Source organism: Hemiscyllium ocellatum, chromosome 19 (assembly GCF_020745735.1).
Source record: "Hemiscyllium ocellatum isolate sHemOce1 chromosome 19, sHemOce1.pat.X.cur, whole genome shotgun sequence".
In the NCBI taxonomy this organism is placed as follows: domain Eukaryota; kingdom Metazoa; phylum Chordata; class Chondrichthyes; order Orectolobiformes; family Hemiscylliidae; genus Hemiscyllium; species Hemiscyllium ocellatum.
Genome location: NC_083419.1, coordinates 42,648,251 through 42,674,554, shown reverse-complemented (window position 1 = coordinate 42,674,554; position 26,304 = coordinate 42,648,251). Strand labels below are relative to the sequence as shown.

The following is a 26,304-nucleotide window of genomic DNA, read 5'->3' as shown; positions in this document are numbered from 1 at the left end:
CAGTTACAAGTGGAGTTCTGCAGGGATCAGTTCTGGGTGTTTTGCTGTTTGTAATTTTTATTAATGACTTGGAAGAGGGAGTCGAAGGGTGAGTCAGTAAATTTGCAGACGATACGAAGATTGGTAGAGTTGTGGATAGTGAGGAGGGCTGTTGTCGTCTGCAAAGGGACTTAGATATGATGCAGAGCTGGGCTGAGGAGTGGCAGATGGAGTTCAACCCTGTCAAGTGTGAGGTTGTCCATTTTGGAAGGACAAATAAGAATGCGGAATACAGGGTTAACGGTAGGGTTCTTAGTAAGGTGGAGGAGCAGAGGGATCTTGGGGTCTATGTTCGTAGATCTTTGAAAGTTGCCACTCAGGTGGATAGAGCTTGTAAGAAGGCCTATGGTGTATTAGCGTTCATTAGCAGAGGGATTGAATTCAAGATTTGTGAGGTGATGTTGCAGCTGTACAGGACCTTGGTAAGGCCACATTTGGAGTACTGTGTGCAGTTCTGGTCGCCTCACTTTAGGAAAGATGTGGAAGCTTTGGAGAGGGTGCAGAGGAGATTTACCAGGATGTTGCCTGGAATGCAAATAGGTCGTACGAGGATAGGTTGAGAGTGCAAGGCCTTTTCTCATTGGAACGGCGAAGGATGAGGGGTGACTTGATAGAGGTTTATAAGATGATCAAGGGAATAGATAGTGTAGACAGTCAGAGACTTTTTCCCAGGGTACAACAGAGTATTACAAAGGGACATAAATTTAAGGTGAAGGGTGGAAGGTATGGGGGGATGTTGGGGGTAGGCTGTTTACCCAGAGAGTGGTGGGGGCATGGAATGCGCTGCCTTGTGGGAGTGGCAGAGTCAGAATCATTGGTGACCTTTAAGCAGCAATTGGATAGGTACATGGATAGGTGCTTAAGCTAGGACAAATGTTCGGCACAACATCGTGGGCCGAATGGCCTGTTCTGTGCTGTATTGTTCTATGTTCTATGATCATTTGAACAGGCAAATGGCCATCCAGTGTCTGGATAGCATCTGTAATATATAGTATACTTTAATTTGAAATTAGCACATTTTATATTAATTTACTTCATATTTACAGTTCAGGCATGTGATTATAAAAAGATAATAAAACCTTGTGACAAGACTTTTTTGACAAAGATGTCTTTGGTGTGCTCTAACGGGTGCACTCCAGCGGTTATGTGATGATGAATATTATAGCAGCTATTTGACCTTAAGATTTCCAAAAAATGTGCCATGACTTGAAGCATGATCTCTGAAATTTATGCAAAGTTCCTGAAACAATCACATCTGTACAACCTTATTGAATGTGTCTGGAGAGTGACTCATTGGAATCCAAGAGATTAGAGCAGCATTCTAAATTACTGAGGAGGTTTTATGCATTTTGTGATAGTTATTTTGAACCAGTTTTACATGAAGGCTGCTTTGTCTTGATTGTTACCAAAATCATCAGACTGTCCCATCACTATATAGGAATGTGATTAGTAAATTATTTTGCAAATGTAATCATCTTTGTAGGAAAAGAACCCAACCAATTTTGCATTTAACAATGTCAGCGAGTGAAGAAGGGCTAGTTAATCTATTTTATTTGTGCAGGGTGAAATTTCGTACATGGGAAGAAATCTCTGCTCTTCTTTTTGTGCTGTCGAACCACTTACCTTAATTTGAACATAAACCTGAACACTGCAATATAAAGTCTATTTTGAAAAATGACACTTTGAACAACACTGCTCCTTAAGTTTATTTTGTCATATTGAGCATGGTGTTCAGAAAAGTAGATAAAGTGCAAAATATATTAAGAAGATTGTGGAATTGAAACCTTTAAATGGGGAACTGCTGGCTTGTTATATGTATAATAGTTTTACAGAAATATAAAGCCAACAAAGTAAGAAGTGGGTTAAGATTATTGATATCTGTGAATGGATGATGTAAATTGGCAAAAATCCAGGTGGGGTATGTTACATATCTCAAACAGTGCCAACTAGGTTTATCATTCATTAACTTTGAACAGAAGGGGAAAATTTCTTCAGGTTTAAAATCTGATTGAAGATTTGTAGCTCGGGTATCCGTTGTTGTGGTTCTGCTCGCCGAGCTGTAAGTTTTTGCTGCAAACGTTTCGTTCCCTGGCTAGGGAACATCATCAGTGCGGTGGGAGCCTCGTGTGAAGCGCTGCTTTGATGTTTCTTCCGGTATTTATATTGGTTTGTTCTTGCCGCTTCCGGGTGTCAGTTTCAGCTGCAGTGATTTGTATCTGGGGTCCAGGTCGATGTGTCTGTTGATGGATGTTCTTGCCGTTTCCGGGTGTCAGTTTCAGCTGTAGTGGTTTGTATATGGTGTCCAGGTCAATGTGTCTATTGATGGAGTTTGGGGATGAATGCCATGCTTCTAGGAATTCTCTGGCTGTTCTCTGTCTGGCTTGTCCTATGATAGTGGTGTTTTCCCAGTCAAATTCATGTTGCTGGTTGTCTGAGTGTATGGCTACTAGAGATAGCTGGTCGCGTCGTTTTGTGGCTAGCTGATGTTCGTGGATGCGGATTGTTAGCTGTCTTCCTGTTTGTCCTATATAGTGTTTTGTGCAGTCCTTGCATGGTATTTTGTAAACTACGTTAGTTTGGCTCATGCTGGGTATTGGGTCCTTTGTTCTAGTGAGTTGTTGTCTGAGCGTGGATGTTGGCTTGTGTGCTGTTATGAGTCCTAAGGGTCGCAGTAGTCTGGCTGTCAGTTCTGATACACTCCTGACGTATGGTAGAGTGGCTAGGACATGCCACAACCAAAAGGACTAGCCACTCTACCATACGTCAGGAGTGTATCAGAACTGACAGCCAGACTACTGCGACCCTTAGGACTCATAACAGCACACAAGCCAACATCCACGCTCAGACAACAACTCACTAGAACAAAGGACCCAATACCCAGCATGAGCCAAACTAACGTAGTTTACAAAATACCATGCAAGGACTGCACAAAACACTATATAGGACAAACAGGAAGACAGCTAACAATCCGCATCCACGAACATCAGCTAGCCACAAAACGACACGACCAGCTATCTCTAGTAGCCATACACTCAGACAACCAGCAACATGAATTTGACTGGGAAAACACCACTATCATAGGACAAGCCAGACAGAGAACAGCCAGAGAATTCCTAGAAGCATGGCATTCATCCCCAAACTCCATCAATAGACACATTGACCTGGACACCATATACAAACCACTACAGCTGAAACTGACACCCGGAAACGGCAAGAACATCCATCAACAGACACATCGACCTGGACCCCAGATACAAATCACTGCAGCTGAAACTGACACCCGGAAGCGGCAAGAACAAACCAATATAAATACCGGAAGAAACATCAAAGCAGCGCTTCACACGAGGCTCCCACCGCACTGATGATGTTCCCTAGCCAGGGAACGAAACGTTTGCAGCAAAAACTTACAGCTCGGCGAGCAGAACCACAACAATTTCTTCAGGGGCCAGGAGGGGGATGGGGCTGGGGAGGGGAAAGTAGCTGGGAATGAGATAGGTAGATGAACGTGGGGGGTGATGGTGGTAGGTTGGAACAGATAGATGCAAAGGAAGATGTACAGGTTATGACAGTTCAAGAGGGTGGTGCCAAGTTGGAGGGTTGGATCAGAGATAATGTCGGGGAAGGGGAGATGAGGAGGAAACTGGCGAAATTTACATTGATTCTGTGTGGTTGAACTTCACCTTCCACTCCGCCAAGGACATGCTAGTCCTGGGCTGCCTCCACCAGCAAATCCTAGCCACCCGACGACTGGAGGAAGAACACCTCATCTTCTGCCTTGAGACCCTCCAACCACATGGAATCAATGTCGATTTCACCAGTTTCCTCCCCCCTCCCCCCCATTATCCTAGATCCAACCCTCCAACTTGGCACCACGATCTTGAACTGTCATACCTTTTCATCTTTCTCCTCACCAATCTGCTTCACCCCCTGCTCCAACCGATCACCAATACCCTCCCCAACCTTCATCTACCTATCGCATTCAAAGCTACCTTTCTCACCCCCCCCCCCCCCCCCCCCCCAGCCTCCGCTCAATTTGCCTGTCAGTTCTCCACTTGCCCCATTTTTCTGATGAAGAGCTTATGTTGTTGACTCTCCTGTTCCTCGGATGCTGCCTGATTGGCTGCGCTTTTCTAGTGCCATACTTTTTGACTTGTGGGAGAACTTTCCCAATTTTGACACGTGTTCTCAGATATTAGCAAGAAGAACTTTGAATAGTCAATAGAAGTGTATGTGCCTTTGCTGTTTCTGGTGCCTTGGTCAATGCCATTTGAGCCATTTAGTTTCATTCCTTTTACTAGACTTTGTACTAGTTAGATACAACTGAGTGACTTGCTATTGTAAGTAAATATTCAATTATTTTTTTCCACTACAGGCTCCAGTGATGATTCATCCAAGGCTGGCTTATTTGCTCTTTGCACATTGGATGGTAAGGACTTGTCATTATTTCTAGTTTGGCATAACAATTAATGGTTTTTGGGTGCAATAAAGTCTAGAGATTTTATTTTCTCTCCAACATGTTTTTCAAACCAGCAAGGTCAATTATTACCTTTTCTCACTGTCATCATTTCTAAGAGCATTATCCCACAATGCATGGTTATCCACATTATATTCACGGTTTAAGAAAGGTGGTAAGGACAAGCCAGGGAACTATAGACCAGTGAGCCTGATGTTGGTGGTGGACAGGAGGGAATGCTGAGGGACAGAATGTACATGTATTTGGAAAGGCAAGGACTGTTAGGGATAGTCAACATGGCTTTGTGCGTAGAAAGTGATGTCTCACAAACTTAATTGAGTTTTTTGACAAAGTAATAAAGAGGATTGATGAGGGCGCAGCAGTAGATGTGATCTATGTGGACTTCAGTAACGTGTTCAACAAGGTTCCCTATGGGAGACTGGTGAACAAGGTTAGGTCTCACAGAATACAGGGAGAACAACCCATTTGGATACAGAACTGGCTCAAAAGTAAAAGACAGAGGGTGGTGGTGGAGGGTTGTTTTTCAGACTGGAGACCTGTGACCAGCGGAGTGCCATAAGGATCAGTGCTAGGTCCACTACTTTTTGTCATTATAAATGATTTAGATGTGAGCATAAGCAGCATAGTTAGTAAGTTTGTAGATGACACCAAAATTGAAGGTGTAGTGGACAGTGAAGAAGATTACAATGGGATCTTGATCAGATGGGCCAAAGGGCTGAGAAGATGTGGGTGGAGGTTAATTCAGCTAAACACGAGGTGCTGCATTTTGGGAAAGCAAATCTTAGCAGGACTTACATACTTAATGGTAAGCTCCTAGGGGGTGTTGCTGGACAAAGAGACCTTGGAGTGCAGGTTCTTAGCTCCTTGAAAGTGGAGTTGCAGGTAGATAAGATAGTGAAGGTGTTTGGTATGCTTTCGCTTATTGGTCAGAGTATGGAGTACAGGAGTTGGGAGGCCATGTTGCGGCTGTACAGGACATTGGTTAGGCCACAGTTGGAATATTGTATGCAGTTCTGATCTCCTTCCTATCAGAAAGATGTTGTGAAACTTGTAAATATTTTTCTGAACCTTTTCAAGGACGTTGCCAGGGTTGGAGGATTTGAGCTATGGGGCGACGTTGAACAGGCTAGGGCTGTTTTCTTCGAGCATCGGAGGCTGAGGGGTGACCTTGTAGAGGTTTATGAAATCATGTTGGGCATGGATAGGATAAATCGACAGTCTTTTCCCTGGGTTGGGGGAGTCCAGAACTAGAGGGCATAGGTATAGGTTGAAAGGGGAAAAGACCTAAGGGGCAACTTTTTCAAGCAGAAGGTGGTACATGTATGGAATGAGCTGCCAGAGGAAGTGGTGGAGGCTAGTACAATTGCAACATTTAAGATTCTGGATTAGTGATGCTGGAAGAGCACAGCAGTTCAGGCAGCATCCAAAATCAATGCAGCGAAATCAATGTTTCGGGCAAAAGCCCTTCATCAGGAATAAAGGCAGTGAACCTGAAGGGTGGAGAGATAAGCTAGAGGAGGGTGGGGGTGGGGAGAAAGTAGCATAGAGTACAATGGGGGAGTGGGGGAGGGGATGACGGTGATAGGTCAGGGAGGAGAGGGTGGAGTGGATAGGTGGAAAAGGAGATGGGCAGGTAGGATAAGTCCAGACAAGTCATGGGGACAGTGCTGAGCTAGAAGTTTGGAACTAGGGTGAGGTGGGGGAAGGGGAAATGAGGAAACTGTCCCCATGACTTGTCCGGACTTGTCCAACCTGCCTATCTTCTTTTCCACCTGTCCACTCCACCCTCTCCTCCTTTATTCCTGATGAAGGGCTTTTGCCCGAAATGTCGATTTCGCTGCACTTTGGATGCTGCCTGATCTGCTGTGCTCTTCCAGCACCACTATTCCAGAATCTGGTTTCCAGCATCTGCAGTCATTGTTTTTACCTCTGCAACATTTAAGAAGCATTTGGATGGGTATCTGAATAGGAAGAGTTTGGAGGGATATGGGCCGGGTGCTGGCAGGGGGTCTAGATTAGGTTGGGATATCTGGTCAGCATGGGTCTGTTTCTGTGCTGTACATCTATGATTCAGTGTATATACACTATCTTCAGAATGTCTTTGTACATTATTTCACTTAAAATATTTAACAGATGGTTCCATAGGAGTTGGTATTTCAGCAGTTAAAGTACTTTTTAATGCATTCTTCATATTTTCTTTGCTTGTCAAGCTATACGCCAGCTTTTCTCATTTTCATCCATGAGAAATAGTATGAACACAGCTGTCCTAGAGAACTCCTCAACAAAATTAGTATCAATAAAAATGTCTAATTTCAATTTCTTTGGACCAGCCAAAGATGGGAACATGAGTACACGTTTTCTCCGGGTTTTAATTTTCCTTTTATTTTCTACTTTAGTGTATTTATTTTAGCGTAACTCCAATACATCAAAACTAGCAGTTGGTCTGAGTATTAAGTAATTCACAGGATCAATTAAATTTCGCACATATTCTATTACCTTTAGATGTGACATCATCTTTGTAATATGCCAGTATGATTAACCAGGACGAGAATATCACTTTCTAAACAGGATTGTTGATTTCATATTGTTCTGGATACACTCTGCTTAACATCTAAACCAATATATGTAAAAGCTCAACAAACCTGATGCCTGATTTTTAAATTCTACCCTGATCTTAGTAATAACATACTTCTCAAATTTGGCAGGACTACTCTCATAGGAATTTGTGAAGATGCCTGTAGGTTTTCCTTTGACACTTTTTATGATGTTTATCAACATTCATAAAACTACATTATCTGGCCATTTTTGCATAGCTGTTTGTGGAAGTTTTGTGTACATTGATTTGCTGCCACATTTCTGACATTGCAACAGTGACTGCACTTCAGAATACTTAATTGGCTGTCAGATGTGTTGGACATGTAGTTCTCTTAAAAAGTGCTACATAAAAACAAGTTTGTGGTTCTATGGTAAGTAAAACCTTGGATAACTTCTTTTGTTTTTGGCAAGGAATCAAGGATTTTTTGGGAGCTGATGGGAAGTTGAAGTTGAGACAATAATAAGAACAGTTTTGTTGATTTTGAGTATCCGAGTAGGCTTGACAAGCTGAATGCCCTAGTCAACACCAGCTTTTTGTGTTCTAGACTTTTGGTTGAACGTAATGTAGTCTTAGCAAAACTGATCTCACTGATACCACTCAAAACTGATACGACATCCTGGAAGTGTCATTGTTCAATATTTAAAGTTCTTCCACTGCCTCTTTAGGACAAAAACACTTCTCTCTGAAAAGCAATATGCACAGAAAAGTATCTCTTATGGTGATTGATCCGCATTTTAATGACCATGTTGTCAAAAGAGCAAAAATGATTTTTAAGAGTACTTTTCCAGTGGTGCAGAATTGAGTTAACATCTGTATCACCTAGTTGCTCTTCAAAATCACTAGCATCTAGCCTCATTTAGTTTAATTCTAACTACAAGCATATCTTCTGTACAAATCAAGTGATGAGCCAAAACTGATTGCCCCTTCTCTGGTACTTCAGAATTAACCTCAAACTTGCCGATTATCAAATTCTTTGTTTTATCTCTCTTAATAGTTTGTACTTACATTTATTAGTAGTCACCAAATATCACAAGCATGAGGATTTGCACTTCTGTTTCCAATGTGAGATTGTTCTCTGAAAAAAATCATTGTGTAACTTCTTTGTTGCCGTGAGGGTAGAGGGAACGTTGCCATCAGAACTATTTAAAGGGATCAATTTTGTTTTATCCCTTTGGCTGTTGCTATGATTCTACAACTATGTGGAGCTTTCTAGAGGTGCCTAAGGCTGCAGAAGTCTAGAGAAATTGACATGACAAGTTCTGAGGGTATCTGTCGATGAGAGTGATTCGAGGTGGTCATCAAAATGTTGGTCTTGCCAATAGTGCTTGCATCTCAAAAGAATGAAAAAGGCTTCTACACAAACCCATGGCCACATTAGTAGGCATTCCCCTTAGAATTGAAGAATTATTGAAGGTCACACAGCAGGGCAAATTGTTGAAAGAGGGTGGAAGTTAGATGGACATTCAACAGGTGGCCATATGAAGGCTTTTCAGGGAACATTTCTTCCAGCCAGCCTTCAACAGGCCTTCAAATATGTGAAATGTCTGCTCTTTGGTCAGTGTGATTTCACTGAAATCTACGAACCAACTCCGAGCTAGGGAACCAGTGCTTTGCCAGTGGAGGTGAAGGTGATTTTGATGATGAACCTTTTATATGACTGCCTCTTTGCAGTCTGGAATTGAAGATATTTATAACATCCACTGCTAAAGGGAGAGCAATGTGGTTCTCTATTCAGGGGGACCAAACAATATTTAATTCTCTCTTGATAGCAAAGCAGATGGAACATGCATGTGGACTTACTCGGATGTCAGGTATCCCCACAGTGCAGGATGCCATCGAATTTTCTGGTGATTGCAAGTAAAGCCCATTTCTCATCAGAGCTGGAAGGGATTTCACTCTCCCAACAATAGCCTGTTGCCTGATAATAGGCAGCAAATCATCCTGGTCAGCATCCATTCTGGCAACAGATATGCCTTCCTTCTGTGGAACTTCACTATCAGTTGCAATTAAGCTGCCAGGGCAAACCAAATGATGGCTTATCTGCTGACAGCATAGTTGACAACTCCCAGACGGATCATGCAAAGAATGAACACTCTTGCCACACAAAGTATGATACTGTAGATCATGGGTGCTAAAATGATTCTGTGGGGATTCTATGAAACTTCTGCCTGGACTGCTTGGGAGGTGTTTTGATTGGAATGTCAGATTAGGAGCAGGCCATTCAGCCTATCAAGCCTACCACACCATTCAATATGATCATGGCTGATTGAACTCATCAGTACCTTTTACCCACCTCAATCCGTATATCATTGTATATCACTGGTAATCAGAAATCTATCGAACTCTACCTTAAAATTGCTCAAAAGGCTGTGCCTCCAAAGCCCTCTGATTAAAACTTCCAAGGATTCACAATCCTCTGAGTTTTTAAAAGAATCTCCTCATCCCTGACCAAAATGGCATACCTCTTATTTTTAAAATATGCTACCTGGTCCTAGACTCTCCAACCAGGGGAAACATCTTACTTTCAATTATACTTTAAGGTTTATCTCTTTTTAAGTTTCAATGAGATTACTTCTCATTCATTGGGGTAAGGAGGGCATTTCAGGATGGCAATCTGTAACGAGTGTAGCACCACAGGGTTCAGTACTGGAACCACAATTAGTTACGATATGTAATATGACTTGAAATAAATTGACTACTATCGCCAAGTTGGAAAGAAACACAAAAGTAGGTGGGAAGGCAAGTGGTCAGAGAGTGGGCAGGAGTATATAAACAGGCAAAGTGAATGGCAAAATCCTGGCAGATAGGATATAGAGTCATACAGCACAGAAATAGGCCCTTAAGCTCAACTCATCAATGCCGACTATCATAAACTGAACTAGTTCCATTTTCCTGTATTTTGCCCTTATCCTTCTAAACCTTTCCTATCCATCTGCCTGTCCAAATGACTTTTAAATGTTGTGATTGTACCAGCCTTTACCACTTACTCTGGCAGCCCATTCCATATAGACACCACCCTCTGTGCAAAACAGTTGCCCTCAGGTCCCTTTTAACTCTTGCCCCTCTCAACTTAACCTATGTCCTCAAGTTTTGGTCTCCCTCACCCTGGGAAAATTCCTTGGCTGTTCATCTTATCTGTGCTGCTCATCATTTTCTAAACTTCTGCAAGGTCTCCACCCTTAGCCTCCTACACTCCAGGGAAAAAAATCCCAGCCTATCCTTAAATCAAATCTTCCAGTCTGAGTAACATTCTTGTAAATTGTTTTTGCACCCTTTTCCAGTTTAATAACATCCTATAGCAGGGTGACCAGAATCATATGCAGTACTCCAAATGTGGCCTTACCAATATCTTGTACATCTGTATATGATGTCCCAACTCCTGTAACTCAGTGCTCTGACAAATGAAGGCAAGCATACCAAATGCCGCCTTCACTACCCTGTCTACTGTGATGCCACTTTGAAGGACGGTGTGACAGCACTACATAGGGCCCTAGCATTAACTGTGTAAATTTTGTCCTGGTTTGTCTTAGCTAAATTTAATGCCTTGCAAAGTTGTGCACTTTGACAGGGTAAATAGAGGAGTTGGCTATTACGTGAGTGAAGAAAGACTGTAGAGAGCTGCAGCACCAAGGGATTCGAAAATTCTCTTGTATAAATCTTGAAAAGCTAAGCTACAAGTTCAGCAGGTTCGAGGGAAGGCAAGTGGAATATTGTCCTTTATTTTATATAAGCATAAAAATAGGGAAGACTTGCTAAAACTGTGGAAGGCAATAGTCAAATTACACCCAGAATACTGTCAACAGTTTTGACCCTGTTAAGGGAAACATAATGGTATTGACAACAATCCAGAGTAGGTTTTTGATTGCTTGGAAGAGTTTTCTTATGAGGAGAGGTTGAATGCTTTAGGCATGTACTTGTTGGAATTTAGAAGAATGAGATGCAACCTTATTGAAACATGTAAGATTCTCAAGGGACTTGACCCCATTAATGTGGAGAAGTTTATCCCCATGTGATAGAGTCTAGGACCACAGGGCATAATTTCAGTTTAAGTGGTTGTTTATTTAAAACTGATGCTAATTTGTGTGTGATTCAGGGAATAATCCAGAACTTTTGAAGATATGCTAAATTTGGTTCCTAATGTCTCAAACTGGCTATACAGAGTGTCTTCCTTCTCCAGCCTATGTTTGGAACTCATATGTACCACAGTGACTGGATCCTCCACTTCCCACTGCCCTGAACAGATGTCCCAAATCCTGCAACTGAGCAAGCAGCCTTTCTGGGCTGTTGCCCTTTGCTGCAGAGAGCACCACACTGTTTAATATACATGACAATAGCAGTATAATTTGGTTATGCATGGTAAATGTTTTATAATGTGAATAAATAGGTAAGTTTCTCCACTTTGGGAGCCAGAATGGGCAGGTGCATTATTGTCTGGCTATAACTTGAGTGAGGGGAATATACAATGAGTCTTGGGTGTCCTCACATACCAGTTGCGTGAAGGTAAACTTGCAGGTGGAGCAAGCAGTCAAGAGGAAAATGGTATATTGACCTTCATGATTTGAGTACAGAAGCAAAGTTGTCTAGTTGCATTTATACAGGGTCTTGGTGAGACTACAGCTGGAATATTGTAGAGAGAGTGTAGCGCAGCTTTACCATATAGACTTCTGGGATGGCATGACTAATGTATGATGTGGTGTTGGTGTTGGTGTTGGTGTTGGACTGGGGTGGAAAATTAAAAAAAATCATGCAATATCAGGTTATCGTTCAACAGGTTTATTTGGAAGCACGAGCTTTCGGAGCGCTGCTCCTACATCCAGTATCTGTGGAGCAAGATCATAAGACTTTATGGTCCTGCTCCACAGCTACCTGATGAAGGAGCAGTGCTCCAGAAGCTAGTGCTTCCAAATAAACCTGTTGGACTATAACCTGGTGTTGCGTGATTTTTAATAAAATTATGACTGATGTAAAAGAGGTTGAATCAGTTAGAATCAATTTGCTAGAGTTCAGAAGAATGAAGGATGACCTCCATGAAACCTATAAAAGTCTAACAAGACTAAGCAGGTGAATGCAGGAAGGATATTCCCTATGACAGGCATCTAGAACCCAGAGGCACAGGCTAAGGGTATGGATAGACCATTTTTGACTGAGGAGGAGAAATTTCTTCACCCAGAAAGTGGTGAGCCTGTGGAATTCACTATCACAGAAACCAGTCAAGGTCAAAACATCATTTAATTTCAGGAGCAAGTTGGATATAGCACTTGAGGCTAAAAGGATCTTGAATATGGGGAAAAGCAGGAATAGATTATTGACTTGGATGATCAGCCACGATCAGAATGAATGTGGAGCAGGCTGAATATGCTATGTTCTGTGTTTCTATTACAACTGCATTTTTTTCCCCAGCTCTTGAATGGTTTCCTGTACCTGGGTAGTGCTTGCCAGTGATTTCATCCATCCCGCACCCTTCATTTTCAGCCAAATACGTTGAAAGAAACCTAAATGGGTTGAGCAATTGCAAAAGTCATGCTTCCTGCAATTCTGTTCTCTGTTACCCTCTCACTTGTCTCACTTCCTGTCACACCTTCCTTTATCTGACCAATGACCAAATCAGAAAACCCTATTTAAGGGTTATGACCACCTACTGGGATAAAGTGTCTTGGTAATGTTTACCCTCCCTGATGCATTGCAGTGTCTGTAATTCAACCTGTAGTTCTCAACCTCTAAGCTGAGGCTGCACAAGCTGCAATGGATTTTGTTGGTGTCCCAGAGCTCCAACATGCAGCAGCCAATGATCCCTCTATGCTGTTTGACATGAACGTGCAGTGTCATTCCAAGGTTCTGTGTACATTGGCAGGTTGATTGTAGCACTGACGTCTGGTTCCAGAAGTTGTGGCCACACACGGACCTTCGAGGTCTGCACAGCCAGAAAGAAAATTAGGGGAAATGCTGACACAACCCATATGTCTTGTAATTCTTAATGTGATTTATTATCTATTTAATTATTCAATTGATTTTTAATTTTTAAATGTATTTAATTAACTTTACTACCAGTTCCTAAACCTTAGGAATATAGTCAACCTTAGTTACTTATCAGACACTCCACTTGATGCTGGCTTCTTCTCCTGTGTTAAGAGCCAACTCCTGGAAAGTGCATAAGTTGGAAAATGCAAAGCAAGGAACACTTCCATCCCATCTCTCCCTTACTCATCTAACTGCCAACACACTGTGCTAAAGTGCACAGAAATGTCTTTACTTATAATTTCTGAATTAGCTCAGCCTCAGGTACAGTAACACCAGTTTTGGCTGATTTCCTTGATTAACTAACTTTGGCTTCACTCCAGTAGCGAGCTCGTAAAAACATGGAGGGTGGTAAATAAGGTTGATGAGCTATAGGCACAAGCACAGACATGCACTGATGATCTGGTTGCAATAACGTGGATTTAGCTCAAACAGAGGAAAAATTAGCTATTTGTAAACTTATTGGCAATGTATTCAAGAAAGGTAAATGAGGAAAAATAGAGAAAGGGTAGCATTATTGATCTCTGGATGGTCAAAGATCAACTGCACCCCTTGGAAATGATTGCTTGAATGCCTCAGAAGTCTCAACGCACTGACTCTGTGGGTGTTTCAATGGGTAATTCACCTGCTCCTCTAGACTGTCTTACAAAAACAAAAGGTTCTGGCTCTGAGATAGAGTTGGAGACTTCAAACAGTTCTGACTTATTTGATGATGGATGGAAAAATCCTCATCTACTTACTGTGTAACTGATTCCACTCCCCGCCACCACCACCTCTGGTTACCACATCACTCCTATTGACCTCCCAAACTCAGCCTGCCTAAGATTTGCAGAACTGAGTTGGTTCTGAAAGATCTTCCATTGGAAGGTTGCTCAGAAAAGTTAGAAGGCATGTGTTTAATTTCTTCTGTCCGATCAGGGCATCAAACAGGATTTCACTCCTGCTGTTTGGGTACTTGGAAAATATGATGTACTTCAAAGACTGAATTCATTTTTAAAAATTAAGTGCAAGAGAAATTGGGGCAACATGGTGGCACCATGGTTAGTACTGCTGCCTCACAGCACCAGGGCCTCGGTTTGATTTCATCCCTGGGTGACTATCTGTTTTGAGTTTGCGTGTTCTCCCTGTGTCTGTGTGGGTTTCCTTTGGGTGATTCATTTTCCTGCCATAATCCCAAGATGTGCAGGTTAGGTATATTCACAATGCTGAAAAAAAATTGTTCTGTAGTGTCCAGGGATGTGGAGAGGAGATGATGAAGGAAATTTACAATTGCAGAAAGAAATAAAGTCAGTGAGAATGGAGTTCTTCAAAAAACCCACTGATGACAGAGAAAATAAGTGTAAAGAGCAAAGAGGGGGATGAATTCCTAAAAAATAAAAAATAAGTGTTCCCTTGATCAGTGTATTTTCAGTGTATATTGACAAAAGGCTGTGTTGGATCTAGTTCAGGGAATGAATTGGGGAAAGTGAATATGCTTCAGTTGGAAATCATTTATTAGGCTTAGCATAGTTATGGAATGGCACAAAGAAGAAATAAATATGTAAATACTTAAATGGAAGAGAGCTAATTTAAATATTTTGAAAATGAATCTATATTAGGTGGTTTGTAATCAAAGATTGGCGGGCAAAAATATATATCATGGGATTCAAAGAAGGAAATTATGAATATACAGGCAGTTTGAATTTCCATGTAGAGAAGAGTATTCAAAGCTAGTGCTTCCTGACTGACTAAACATTTAGAGGTTAAACTGAAAACGAGAGAACATTGAAAATAAGTGTCAGGTTCAGTAAAGAACCAAGCTGAATATAAGGAGAACTGAAAAAGATTGAGGAACAAACTTTGTTTTGTATGAGAACAGATTAAGTGGGTAACAGTGGAGAACCAAATATTCCGATTTCTGGATCAGAAGTTCCAGGTTCAAGTTCCACCCCAAGACTTGATGACCATGGAAGGTTTGTCATAACACAGCTCAACAAGTTACTTATTAATCTGAAAATCCTTCTGATACACTTATGATAGATTTTAAGAGCAGAAGAACATCCTGGTCACCCAGTATTATGTGATATCTGCAACACAGTGGCCTCCCCACATGAAGTCTCCAAGTACAGGATCTTACTATCAGCAAGCATTATTCTTGCTGCGGAGGTCTACTATTTGCTTACACACTGAAAGCGATGTTGGAAGAGGGTATGACTGAGTGGCGGTGGAAATATCAACTTATAGAAGCAAAAGGCACTTTGACATCATCCTTAACCTTGGTTTAAAAAAAAATGCAGTGTCACAGTAGAAACAGGAGTTTTTATGGGTCAGACACTTTAGTTCAGTTTGTTGCATGCATAAATACAGACTGCAGAGGATTTTCCATAAATCAATTCCTCCTAGCAGTCAATCCCGCTTCCTATACCCATGATGTGCCTCAGGTGTACATAGCTGCATTTGTCATTATGAGCCTAATGAAAGTACATCATAACTGTTGGTGGTGGATGAGATAGATGTTCATGATAAAGTTTCCAACTAATGTTAAATAAGCCTCTGAACATATTTACAGAGAAAATTTAAAAATTTAATTATTCAGACATCATCTTCTGACAAGTGGCAGATTTCAAAGTGTCCCTTTCAGTTTTTTAACTGGAGTTTCATAAAGCTCAGTTTTAAATTTTACAGTTGCCAGTATGTGACATGTTGTAGCATTTCCTTATTATCCAGCATGTTTGTGAAAAACGAATATGATGAAGGGTACAAATAACCCAGTTGCCCCTTTTGAGCCTGTACCGTCATTCAATAAGATCACAGCTGATGTGATTTTAACCTCTAATCCACGTTCCTGCATATCCCTGATAATCAAGAATATATCTACCTCTGCCTTAAATATATTTAAATATTCAGCATCCACTGTCTTTTGAGGAAGACACTTGGAGTTCACCACTGATGATGTTACCTAGCCAGGTAATGAAATGTCTGGATATCAAACCTACAGCTCAGCGAGCAAACCTACACCCTAAACCTCAACCTGAGCTACAAACCTTGCAAAAACACTCAACCCTCTGAGAGAGAAACGTTTTAGTTCTGTGTTAAAAGACAGCCCCTCAAGAGGAACCATCCATCTTGTCAAGTTCCCTGTGAATCTTGTGTTTCAAAACCTTGTCTTATAAAGCATTCTGCTCACTCCAGGTATTAATTTAGTAAACCTTTATAGTACTGCTTCCAACACATAACATCCTTCTGGTGACCAATACTGTTCGCAGCACTCCAAATGCAGTCTCACCAATGCCATGTATAACTGAATAGCTTTGCATTCAATTCCCCTTGCAATAAACTATAGCATTTTATTAGCTTTCCTGATTACTTGCTATACTCGCGTACTAACCTTCTGCAATTCATGTTTTAGGACACCCACATCTGAGAGTCCGAGCTCTGCAGCCCCTCACTATTTAGATTATTTCACATTTTCTCACATTATACTCCATTTTCCAGATCTTTGTCCATGCACTTAACTTATTTATATCCCTATCTATGTTGCTTATGTCTTCTGATAACTCACTTCCCAGCCATCTTTTTTGTCATCAAATTTAGCTTTCACACTTGCGGTCTCTGCATTTGAATCATTTACAGTGGAAACTCTATTATCCAAATACCAATTATCCGAAAATTGGATTATCCGAACGGAATCTGATGGTCCCGTGAAACCGTTACAACAAATAATGGTGTTGCCATCGCACCTTTTGTTAGCAGCACAGGGTAAATGAAGGTTGCCTGCACTGAAGAAGATCTGCAAATGTTGCATAAAAGAGATGTTAATAATCTCAGTCAGTCAATTGTGTCAGTGTTAACATAATTTTAACCAACAAGTGTGCAAAGATTGGGTCTTTAGTTTAACTGAGGAAATTGGGGAGGGGTGGTACTTGCACAAAAAACTGTGCAAACATTGCAGCAAATAAGGTGTTAATGACACTAGTCCAACAATCTTAGTCAGTCAATTGCCGCAATATTGAAAGAATTTTAACACATGAAAATGACTGACACGCTAAAGGATTTTAAAATGCATGACAAAGTCAGTGGTGTCTTCATTCCTTCTACAACTTTTTCTGAGTTTGTATCTGGTGTAACTGATCAAGTTTGTTGTACGTAATTACCATGTTTGTGAAGAGAAAACGCATCACAGTGATAATTGAACAGAAGAGTGAGATTTTACAGCCCCTGGATCGTGGTGAAAAGGCATCGAGAATTACACAGGAGTACAACATTGGAACAGCGACAGTGTCTGACATCAAGAAAGCAAGACCAGCAATTGAGAAATTCATCAGCCTAAGTGACACTGCAAATGCTGTAAAAAGAAAATTATGAAGCCAGCAAAGGATGAGCAACTGTGTTTTTGTGGTTTTCACAGCAGTGTGAAAAGGGAATTCCTGTATCTGGCCTGATGATACTGGGAAAAAGCTGCCAGTTTCCATGAGTGCCTTCACACTGGTGAGTCTGATCACAGTGTATCTCTGGCTGGTTGCAGAGCTTCAAACGTTGTTATGGCATTCGGCAGCTCACCGTTCTTGGGAGCAGAAGTCTGTTGATGACAGCACCGTGGAAGTCTACAGATTGAAACTGCGATCCATCATTCGTGAAGGAAAGTATGAACCTGAGCAATTGTACAATGCAATGAAAGTGGATTGTCCTGACTTGCACTGCCAGATAAAACACTTGCATCCACCGTGGAAAAGCAGGTGTCGGGACATAAAGCACAGAAGGATCCAATCACGATTTTCCTTGTGAAAAATGCCACCGGCATTCCTAACTTACCACTTGTCTGCATTGGGCAATATGCTAATCCCCGTTGCTTTAAGAAGAACTCGTTTCCCATGAGGTTCATGGGATTCATGGTTCCATGAAAATTTTGCACACTCTGTCAGGTCACATTTGGGCAAAAGTGAGGACTGCAGATGCTGGAAACCAGAGTTTAGATTAGAGTGGTGCTGGAAAAGTGCAGCAGGTCAGGCAGCATCTGAGGACCAGGAAAATTGACTTTTTGGGCAAAAGCTCTTCATCATGAATGGAGACAGGGAGCCTCCAGCCTGGAGAGATAAGTTGGGAGGGGGTGGGATTGGGGGTGGGGGTGCAGGGAGTGGAGCTGGGGAGCAGGTAGCAAAGAGTACAATAGGTGAATAGTGGTGGGGATGGAGGTGATAGGTCAGAGGGGAGGATGGAGCGGCTAGGTGGGAAGGGAGATGGACAGGTCATGGGGATAGTGCTGAGCTGGAAGGTTGGAACTGGAATAAGGTGAGGGGAAGGGAAATGAGGAAACTGGTGGAGGTCGCATTTGGCATGCTGAACCTACTAGACCTCTGCTTGACAACACACTTCACATTCAACAGCCAAATATATGAAGAGAGCAATGGGCTCACCTATCTCTGGGCTCATAGCAGAAGCAGTGATGCAGAGGTTGGAACAAACAGTCCTACCACTCATCCTGCCACAAATCCAACCCCAAACTTTGAATCAGATATGTAAACAACATTTTTGTTATCATTAAGAGAACAGAAATTGAGAACACACACTGGATTATCAACACCATGCTCACAGGGTTCAGATTTACGAGAGAGGAGGAAACTAATACTCGACTCCCATTCCTAGATGTGATGATAAAAAGAACACAGAACAGTGAATGCACCATAAAAGTGTACAGGAAAGCCCAACACACCAAACAGGTCCTGAATTACAACAGCAACCCCCCAAACACACACACGAGAAGCTGCATTAGGACCGTGTTCAAAAGGGCTACAATACACTGCAGCAGTCCCAACGTACAAAGGGAAGAACACCTCTACGGACAATTTCATGTGTGGATGCCTAACAGACAAACACTGTGATGAGGACATGTCATGATCTAACTCATTAGCTAGGTTACCTTACATAAAAAACGTCTCTGAACTGACAGTCCGATTTCTTCGACCACTCAGGTTTATGACAGTCCATGAACCAACAGACATGCTCAGACAACAACTCGCCAGGACAAAAGACCCTGTACCCATCATGTCCAGCAACAATATAATTTACAGGATTCCATGCAAAGCCTGCATGAAAAACTATATAGGGTAAACAGGTAGACAACTACCGATCTCCATCCCTGATCAGCTGTACCTAGTAGCCATACATACGTGATAAGGACCACAAATTTGACTTGGACAATACAATAATTGTAGGATAAGCTAAACAAAGGACAGCCAGAGAATTTCTGGATACGTAGCACTCTGCAATGGAGTCGATCAACAAGCACATTAACCTAGACCCAATATACTGGTCAATGCAACGAACAACTGGAACCAGTAACTGGAAGCAGCAGAAACGGAACCAAATAAATTCCAGAAGAGAGGTACAGCAGAGCTTCACAGGAGGGTCCAAAGCACAGACGATGTCACCTAGACAGAGGACAAAATGTCTGCAAATCGACTTCCCAACTTGGCAAATATGCCCATAGCCACGGCATCCTGCTAGCCTGAAAAAGACTATTCTGTCCCTACTTTCTGCTTCCTGTTAGCCAGTCAATCTTTTATATAAAATGTTATCCCCAACACCGTGAGCTTTTAATTTTCATAATAACATTTGATGTCGCACCTTATTAAATGCCTTCTTGAAATCTAAGTACAATACAGCCTTTATCCACATCATGTTCAACAAACACCATTGGAATTGTTAATTTTATATTAGTTTTATATATATTGCTATTATTTATTTGCTTTAAAATCTAACTACATTTTATTTAATATTAATTTGTTTTTAAAATTCTCAGAATTGATGGATGTCTAGTGTATTTTGCCTGCATTGATCTTACTGACAATCAACAAAGCCATAGGAGGTGGGAGCTGTCATTTTATTTTTTTGACATAGAAATGCAAACACTGGAGACGTACAACAATCACTTAGATTTATGATTACTTAAACATCATTTCCCTTTGACAGAGCCATTTTGGCTTATCCAAATGCACTGTTAAAATATGTTCAATAGCTTCTAAAATTTCCCCTATGACTGATGTTAAGCTAACTGGCCTGTAGATTCCTGCTTTCTGCCTCTCTCCCTTTTTGAATAAAGGAGTTACATTAGCTGTTTTCCAATCTAAAGTAACTGTCCACAAAGCTAATGGGTTTTGGAAAATTAAAATCAATGCATCAACTATCTCAATGGCTATCTGGTGTTTCATTGGCTTATTGTAGAATACTGATGCTAATTATTGCTATAGGAATCATTTCAAATTCTGGTTTGCTCTTGCATCAGGGAGCCATCAATTACTAAATTTTTTTTAAAGAATGAAGATAATCAGTGGTGGAAAAATGAGGATAATGTACATTTTCAAGTGTTTTCTAATTTATTTTTGGCCACGTTCTGGACTTAATTGTGTTTCTAGTATATTCTGTCAATTCTGATAAGATAATTAATGATGTCTACCCAGCCTCTATTCAGGGACGTTTGCACTGCTAAAATTAACATTTCAGGACTCTGCAATTTTTATATATTTCCTGCCCCCGAGAAGCACCTGCTGGCAGAGTCTAACCAATGAATAGTGGAGATGAAGACTGAGATCTTACAAATCAAGTTTTAGCACTTAAACTTCAGACAGCAAAGGTGTATAGTATTCAAAAGTGTTCTGGGAACAAAGCAGAATTGCTAAAATCCAAATCAGTACTTGAAGGAATACGAATAGTAACTTGAATTCTTAAGAGGAGATTGAATTGGGAATTCAGATATCATTGGGTATCTATAATTATGCATATTTTGGACTCGTGCAAATTTCAGGACTTTAAGAATTGCATATCTTTGTTTTGCAATAAAAACCGGAAGTTTGAGTTTTTTTAGATATGAGTATTGCCTATAGAAAGTAAATTTTAATAATTCAGTTTTACTTCATAGTTTAACAAATTATAAGGTAAAGTTATTCCCACTTACATATTTCAGTTCAAGTAACACATTGAAGCCCTGATGTCTGTCTATGTGTGTACAATTGTGGCTAATTGTTGATATATTTTTAACTTTTTTAAAAAGCTTTTTTTTCACCATGTGAACCAAAGTCTGCTTGTATAGCTTTTGGATAATTAGAGGTGTTACAACAGCAGGAGTAAGCTCCTTTCTCAGATGACACAGCAGGCTGCAAGCTTATTTTGACATTGTCCTCCTACATCAATGAGCTGTTTGGTTGATCACTTCCTGGCTTTGCACAGTTCTCTTCTTTCATATGAACACTAATATTATGGGCTGTAATTTATCGCTCAATTTATGCATCTCAATTAGTTCAATTACCTCTTTTGTAGTCGGGAGCCAACAGAACAATAATTACATAGGTGATGATGTGCCATATCTTTTAAATAGAAGAAAGATTGTTGTGTTTATCGATGTTTCTAATCAACCTGTACAGACATGATGTGTTATAGTGACGAGAAAAGCTGTAAGCAGAATATATCCCACTTTACGTTCAGTAATTGCTACTTTGCATTAGGCATGATTCTAATGATCAAAATGAAAATAAAAGGACAGAGACACCATGAATGTGCTATCGTCACAGGACCTAGAAACAAATCTAAGTGGTTACTTACATTCTTGTTGTATGTCTCCAGGATTTGAGTTTCAGTGTTCAAGAATTAAAATGACAGCTGCCACAGAAGTGCATGAGATTAAAAGCACAGTCATAACTTTGGCCTGACAGTGCTCTGGTTATTTTACTGAATACATGTTCTAAGTCTAACTATGCCACAACCAAACTGTTCCAATAACATTACAAAACTGTCATTGATCTGAAATATGGAAAATTGCCAAGACACTTCAAAGTAAGACAAATATGATCTAGCTAGTTACTGCTCCATCAATCAATATACTCTATTAGCAAAATAATGCAAGTTGGCATTGTTGGTAATGTTGGGTAAACTTAAGCAGCATTAACATGCTCACCAAAGCTCATTTTATTCCATCAGGATCAGTGTGCTCCCAATTTCATTACAGACTTTGTCCATGTATGTACATAAGAGCTGGAGTTGGATGAACTGAGGATTACTCGAGAGGCTGAGAGGGTAATTGATAGAAGCTACAGGGACATAGTTACGCCGGAGAACAGAGGTAGCTGGGTAACAGTTAGAGGTGGGAAGGGGAAGAAGCAGGCAGTGCAGGGTTCCCCTGTGGTCGTTCCCCTAAACAATAAGTATACAGCTTTGGAAACTGTTGGGGAGGACAGCCTTGCAGGTGTAAGTTGCAGTGATGGAGTCTGTGGTGTGAGGTCTGGCTCTGAGACTCAGAAGGGAAAGGGGGAGAGGAGGGGAGCGCTAGTTATAGGAGACTGTCTAGTTAGAGGGACGGACAGGCGGTACTGTGGACATGGGCGAGACTCTCGGATGGTTTGTTGCCTCCCGGGTGCCAGGTTCCGAGACGTCTCGGACCGTGTCTTCAGAATCCTTAAGGGGGAGGGTGTGCAGCCAGAAGTCGTGGTACACATTGGCACCAACGACATAGGTAGGAAGAGGGGTGGGGAGGTCATTCAAGAGCTCAGGGAGTTAGGCTGGAAGCTAAAAGCTAGGACAGACAGAGTTGTCATCTCTGGGTTGTTGCCGGTGCCACGTGACAGTGAGGCAAGGAATAGGGAGAGAGTGCAGTTGAACACGTGGCTGCAAGGATGGTGTAGGAGGGAGGGCTTCAGGTATTTGGACAATTGGACTGCATTCTGGGGAAGGTGGGACCTGTACAAACAGGACGGGTTGCACCTGAGCCAGAAGGGCACCAATATCCTGGGGGGTAGGTTTGCTAGCACTTTTCGGGGGGGTTTAAACTAATTTGGCAGGGGGATGGGATCCGGACTTGTAGTTCAGCAAGTAAGCTAGCTGTTTGTCAGGATGTCCAAGAATGTAGGGAGGCTGTGGAGAAGGTAGCACTGACAGGGAATACTTGCGGGCACAGAGATGGGCTCAAGTGCGTATACTTCAACGCAAGGAGTATCAGAAATAAGGTGGGTGAACTTAAGGCGTGGATCGGAACTTGGGACTACGATGTTGTGGCCATCACGGAAACGTGGATAGATGAGGGACAGGAATGGTTGTTGGAGGTTCCTGATTACAGATGTTTCAGTAAGATTAGGGAGGGTGGTAAAAAAGGAGGGGGGGTGGCATTGCTAATTAGAAATGGTATAACAGCTGCAGAAAGGAAGTTTGAGGGGGATCTGCCTTTGGAGGTAGTATGGGCTGAAGTCAGAAATAGGAAAGGTGCAGTCACCTTGTTGGGTGTTTACTATAGGCCCCCCAATAGCAGCAGAGATGTGGAGAAACAGATTGGTAAACCGATTTTGGAAAGGTGCAGAAGCCACAGGGTCGTAGTCATGGGCGACTTCAACTTCCCAAATATTGATTGGAAGCTCTTTAGATCAAGTAGATTGGACGGGGCAGTGTTTGTGCAGTGTGTCCAGGAAGCTTTTCTAACTCAGTATGTAGATTGTCCAACCAGAGGGGAGGCCATATTGGATTTGGTACTTGGTAATGAACCGGGACAAGTGATGGGCTTGTTAGTGGGTGAACATTTTGGTGATGGTGACCACAATTCTGTGACTTTCACCTTGGTTATGGAGAGAGATAGGTGCGCACAACAGGGTAGATTTTACAATTGGGGGAAGGGAAATTACGATGCTGTAAGACAGGATTTGAGGAGCATAAGTTGGGAGCATAGGCTGTCAGGGAAGGATGTGGTGGAAATGTGGAACTTTTTCAAGGAACAGATACGACGTGTCCTTGATATGTATGTACCTATCAGGCAGGAAAGAAATGGTCGTGTGAGGGAGCCTTGGTTAACGAGGGAGGTTGAATGTCTAGTAAAGAGGAAGAAGGAGGCTTACATAAGGTTGAGGAAACAGGGTTCAGACAGAACAGTGGAGGGATACAGGATAGCCAGGAGGGACCTGAAGAAAGGGATTAGGAGAGCTAAGAGAGGGCATGAAAAATCCTTGGCGGGTAGGATCAAGGATAACCCCAAGGCATTTTATGCCTATGTGAGAAACATGAGAATGATGAGAACAAGGGTAGGTCCGATCAAGGACAGTAGTGGGAGATTGTGTATTGAGTCGGAAGAGATAGGAGAGGTCTTGTATGAGTACTTTTCTTCAGTATTTACGAACGAGAGGGAACGTATTGTCGAAGAGGAGAGTGTGAAACAGACTGGTAAGCTAGAAGAGATACTTGTTAGGAAGGAAGATGTGTTGGACATTTTGAACAACTTGAGGATAGACAAGTCCCCCGGGCCTGACGGGATATATCCTAGGATTATGTGGGAAGCAAGAGAAGAAATTGCAGTACCGTTGGCAATGATCTTTTCGTCTTCACTGTCAATGGGGGTGGTACCAGGGGACTGGAGAGTAGCGAATGTTGTGCCCCTGTTCAAAAAAGGGATTAGGGATAACCCCGGGAATTACAGGCCAGTTAGTCTTACTTCTGTGGTAGGCAAAGTAATGGAAAGGGTACTGAGGGATAGGATTTATGAGTATCTGGAAAGACACTGCTTGATTAGGGACAGCCAGCACAGATTTGTGAAGGGTAGGTCTTGCCTTACAAGTCTTATTGAATTCTTTGAGGAGGTGACCAAGCATGTGGATGAGGGTAGAGCAGTGGATGTAGTGTACATGGATTTTAGTAAGGCATTTGATAAGGTTCCCCATGGTAGGCTTATGCGGAAAGTCAGGGGGCATGGGATAGAGGGAAATTTGGCCAATTGGTTAGAAAACTGGCTAACCGGTCGAAGTCAGAGAGTGGTGGTAGATGGTAAATATTCAGCCTGGAGCCCAGTTACAAGTGGAATTCTGCAGGGATCAGTTCTGGGTCCTCTGCTGTTTGTAATTTTTATTAATGACTTGGATGAGGGAGTCGAAGGGTGGGTCAGTAAATTTGCAGATGATACGAAGATGGTGGAGTTGTGGACAGTGAGGAGGGCTGTTGTCGGCTGCAAAGGGACTTAGATATGATGCAGAGCTGGGCTGAGGAGTGGCAGATGGAGTTCAACCCTGCCAAGTGTGAGGTTGTCCATTTTGGAAGAACAAATAAGAATGCGGAATACAGGGTTAATGGTAGGGTTCTTAGTCAGGTGGAGGAACAGAGGGATTTTGGGTCTATGTACATAGATCTTTGAAAGTTGCCACTCAGATGGATAGAGCTTGTAAGAAGGCCTATGGTGTATTAGCGTTCATTAACAGAGGGATTGAATTCAAGAGTCGTGAGGTGATGTTGCAGCTGTACAGGACTTTGGTTAGGCCACATTTGGAATACTGTGTGCAGTTCTGGTTGCCTCACTTTAGGAAAGATGTGGAAGCTTTGGAGAGGGTGCAGAGGAGATTTACCAGGATGTTGCCTGGAATGGAGAATAGGTCGTACGAGGATAGGTTGAGAGTTCTCGGCCTTTTCTCGTTGGAACGGCGAAGGATGAGGGGTGACTTGATAGAGGTTTATAAGATGATCAGAGGAATAGATAGAGTAGACAGTCAGAAACTTTTTCCCCGGGTACAACAGAGTGTTACAAGGGGACATAAATTTAAGGTGAAGGGTGGAAGGTATAGGGGAGATGCCAGGGGTGGGTTCTTTACCACTCCCACGGGCAGCGCATTCCATGCCCCCACCACTCTCTGGGTAGAGTCAGAATCTTTGGCGACCTTTAAGCGGCAATTGGATAGGTACATGGATGGGTGCTTAATCTAGGATAGATGTTCGGCACAACATCGTGGGCCGAAGGACCTGTTCTGTTCTGTATTGTTCTATGTTCTAAGAGCTGATTTTCAGAAATGACACTGCCCTTCAGATCAAGGCAGCATTTAACTGATGGCATCAAGGTGTTATGATTTACTGGGATGGTGTGCTGTAAATCAAGCCCTGCTATTCCCGAAGTCAGAACAAAGGTTAGTTTTCTTTTTAAGCACACACTCTACCCCAATTTTACCTTACTTTACTGCACACTCACATGCATGCACTCACACATGAGCGCACACACTCTCAGACACACTCACCCAAACAAATGGGAAACATAGACTACTGCTCGAGGTAAAAAAAAACTGGGAAGTGAACACTGGAACCAGGAAGCAAAGATCACCACTGAGTCTTTTTGTATTGGCTGGCCAGACCCCCAGTTATTCGGATGTCTTTCTCTGGATGTTTCCGTTCGTTTAAGAAGTAGATTTACTGATTCACT

At 42.0% G+C, this 26,304-nt stretch overlaps 1 protein-coding gene across 2 annotated transcripts in view; it reads left to right on the top strand.

Moving 5' to 3' along the window:
- itfg2 (integrin alpha FG-GAP repeat containing 2) overlaps positions 1-26,304 on the top strand; it is a 91,540-nt gene that overhangs the window by 26,138 nt on the left and 39,098 nt on the right. For both annotated transcript variants that reach the window (XM_060839855.1, XM_060839854.1), the window contains one exon: positions 4,412-4,465. In XM_060839855.1, the coding sequence (XP_060695838.1) occupies positions 4,412-4,465 (54 nt within the window). The remainder of the gene's footprint in view (positions 1-4,411; positions 4,466-26,304) is intronic.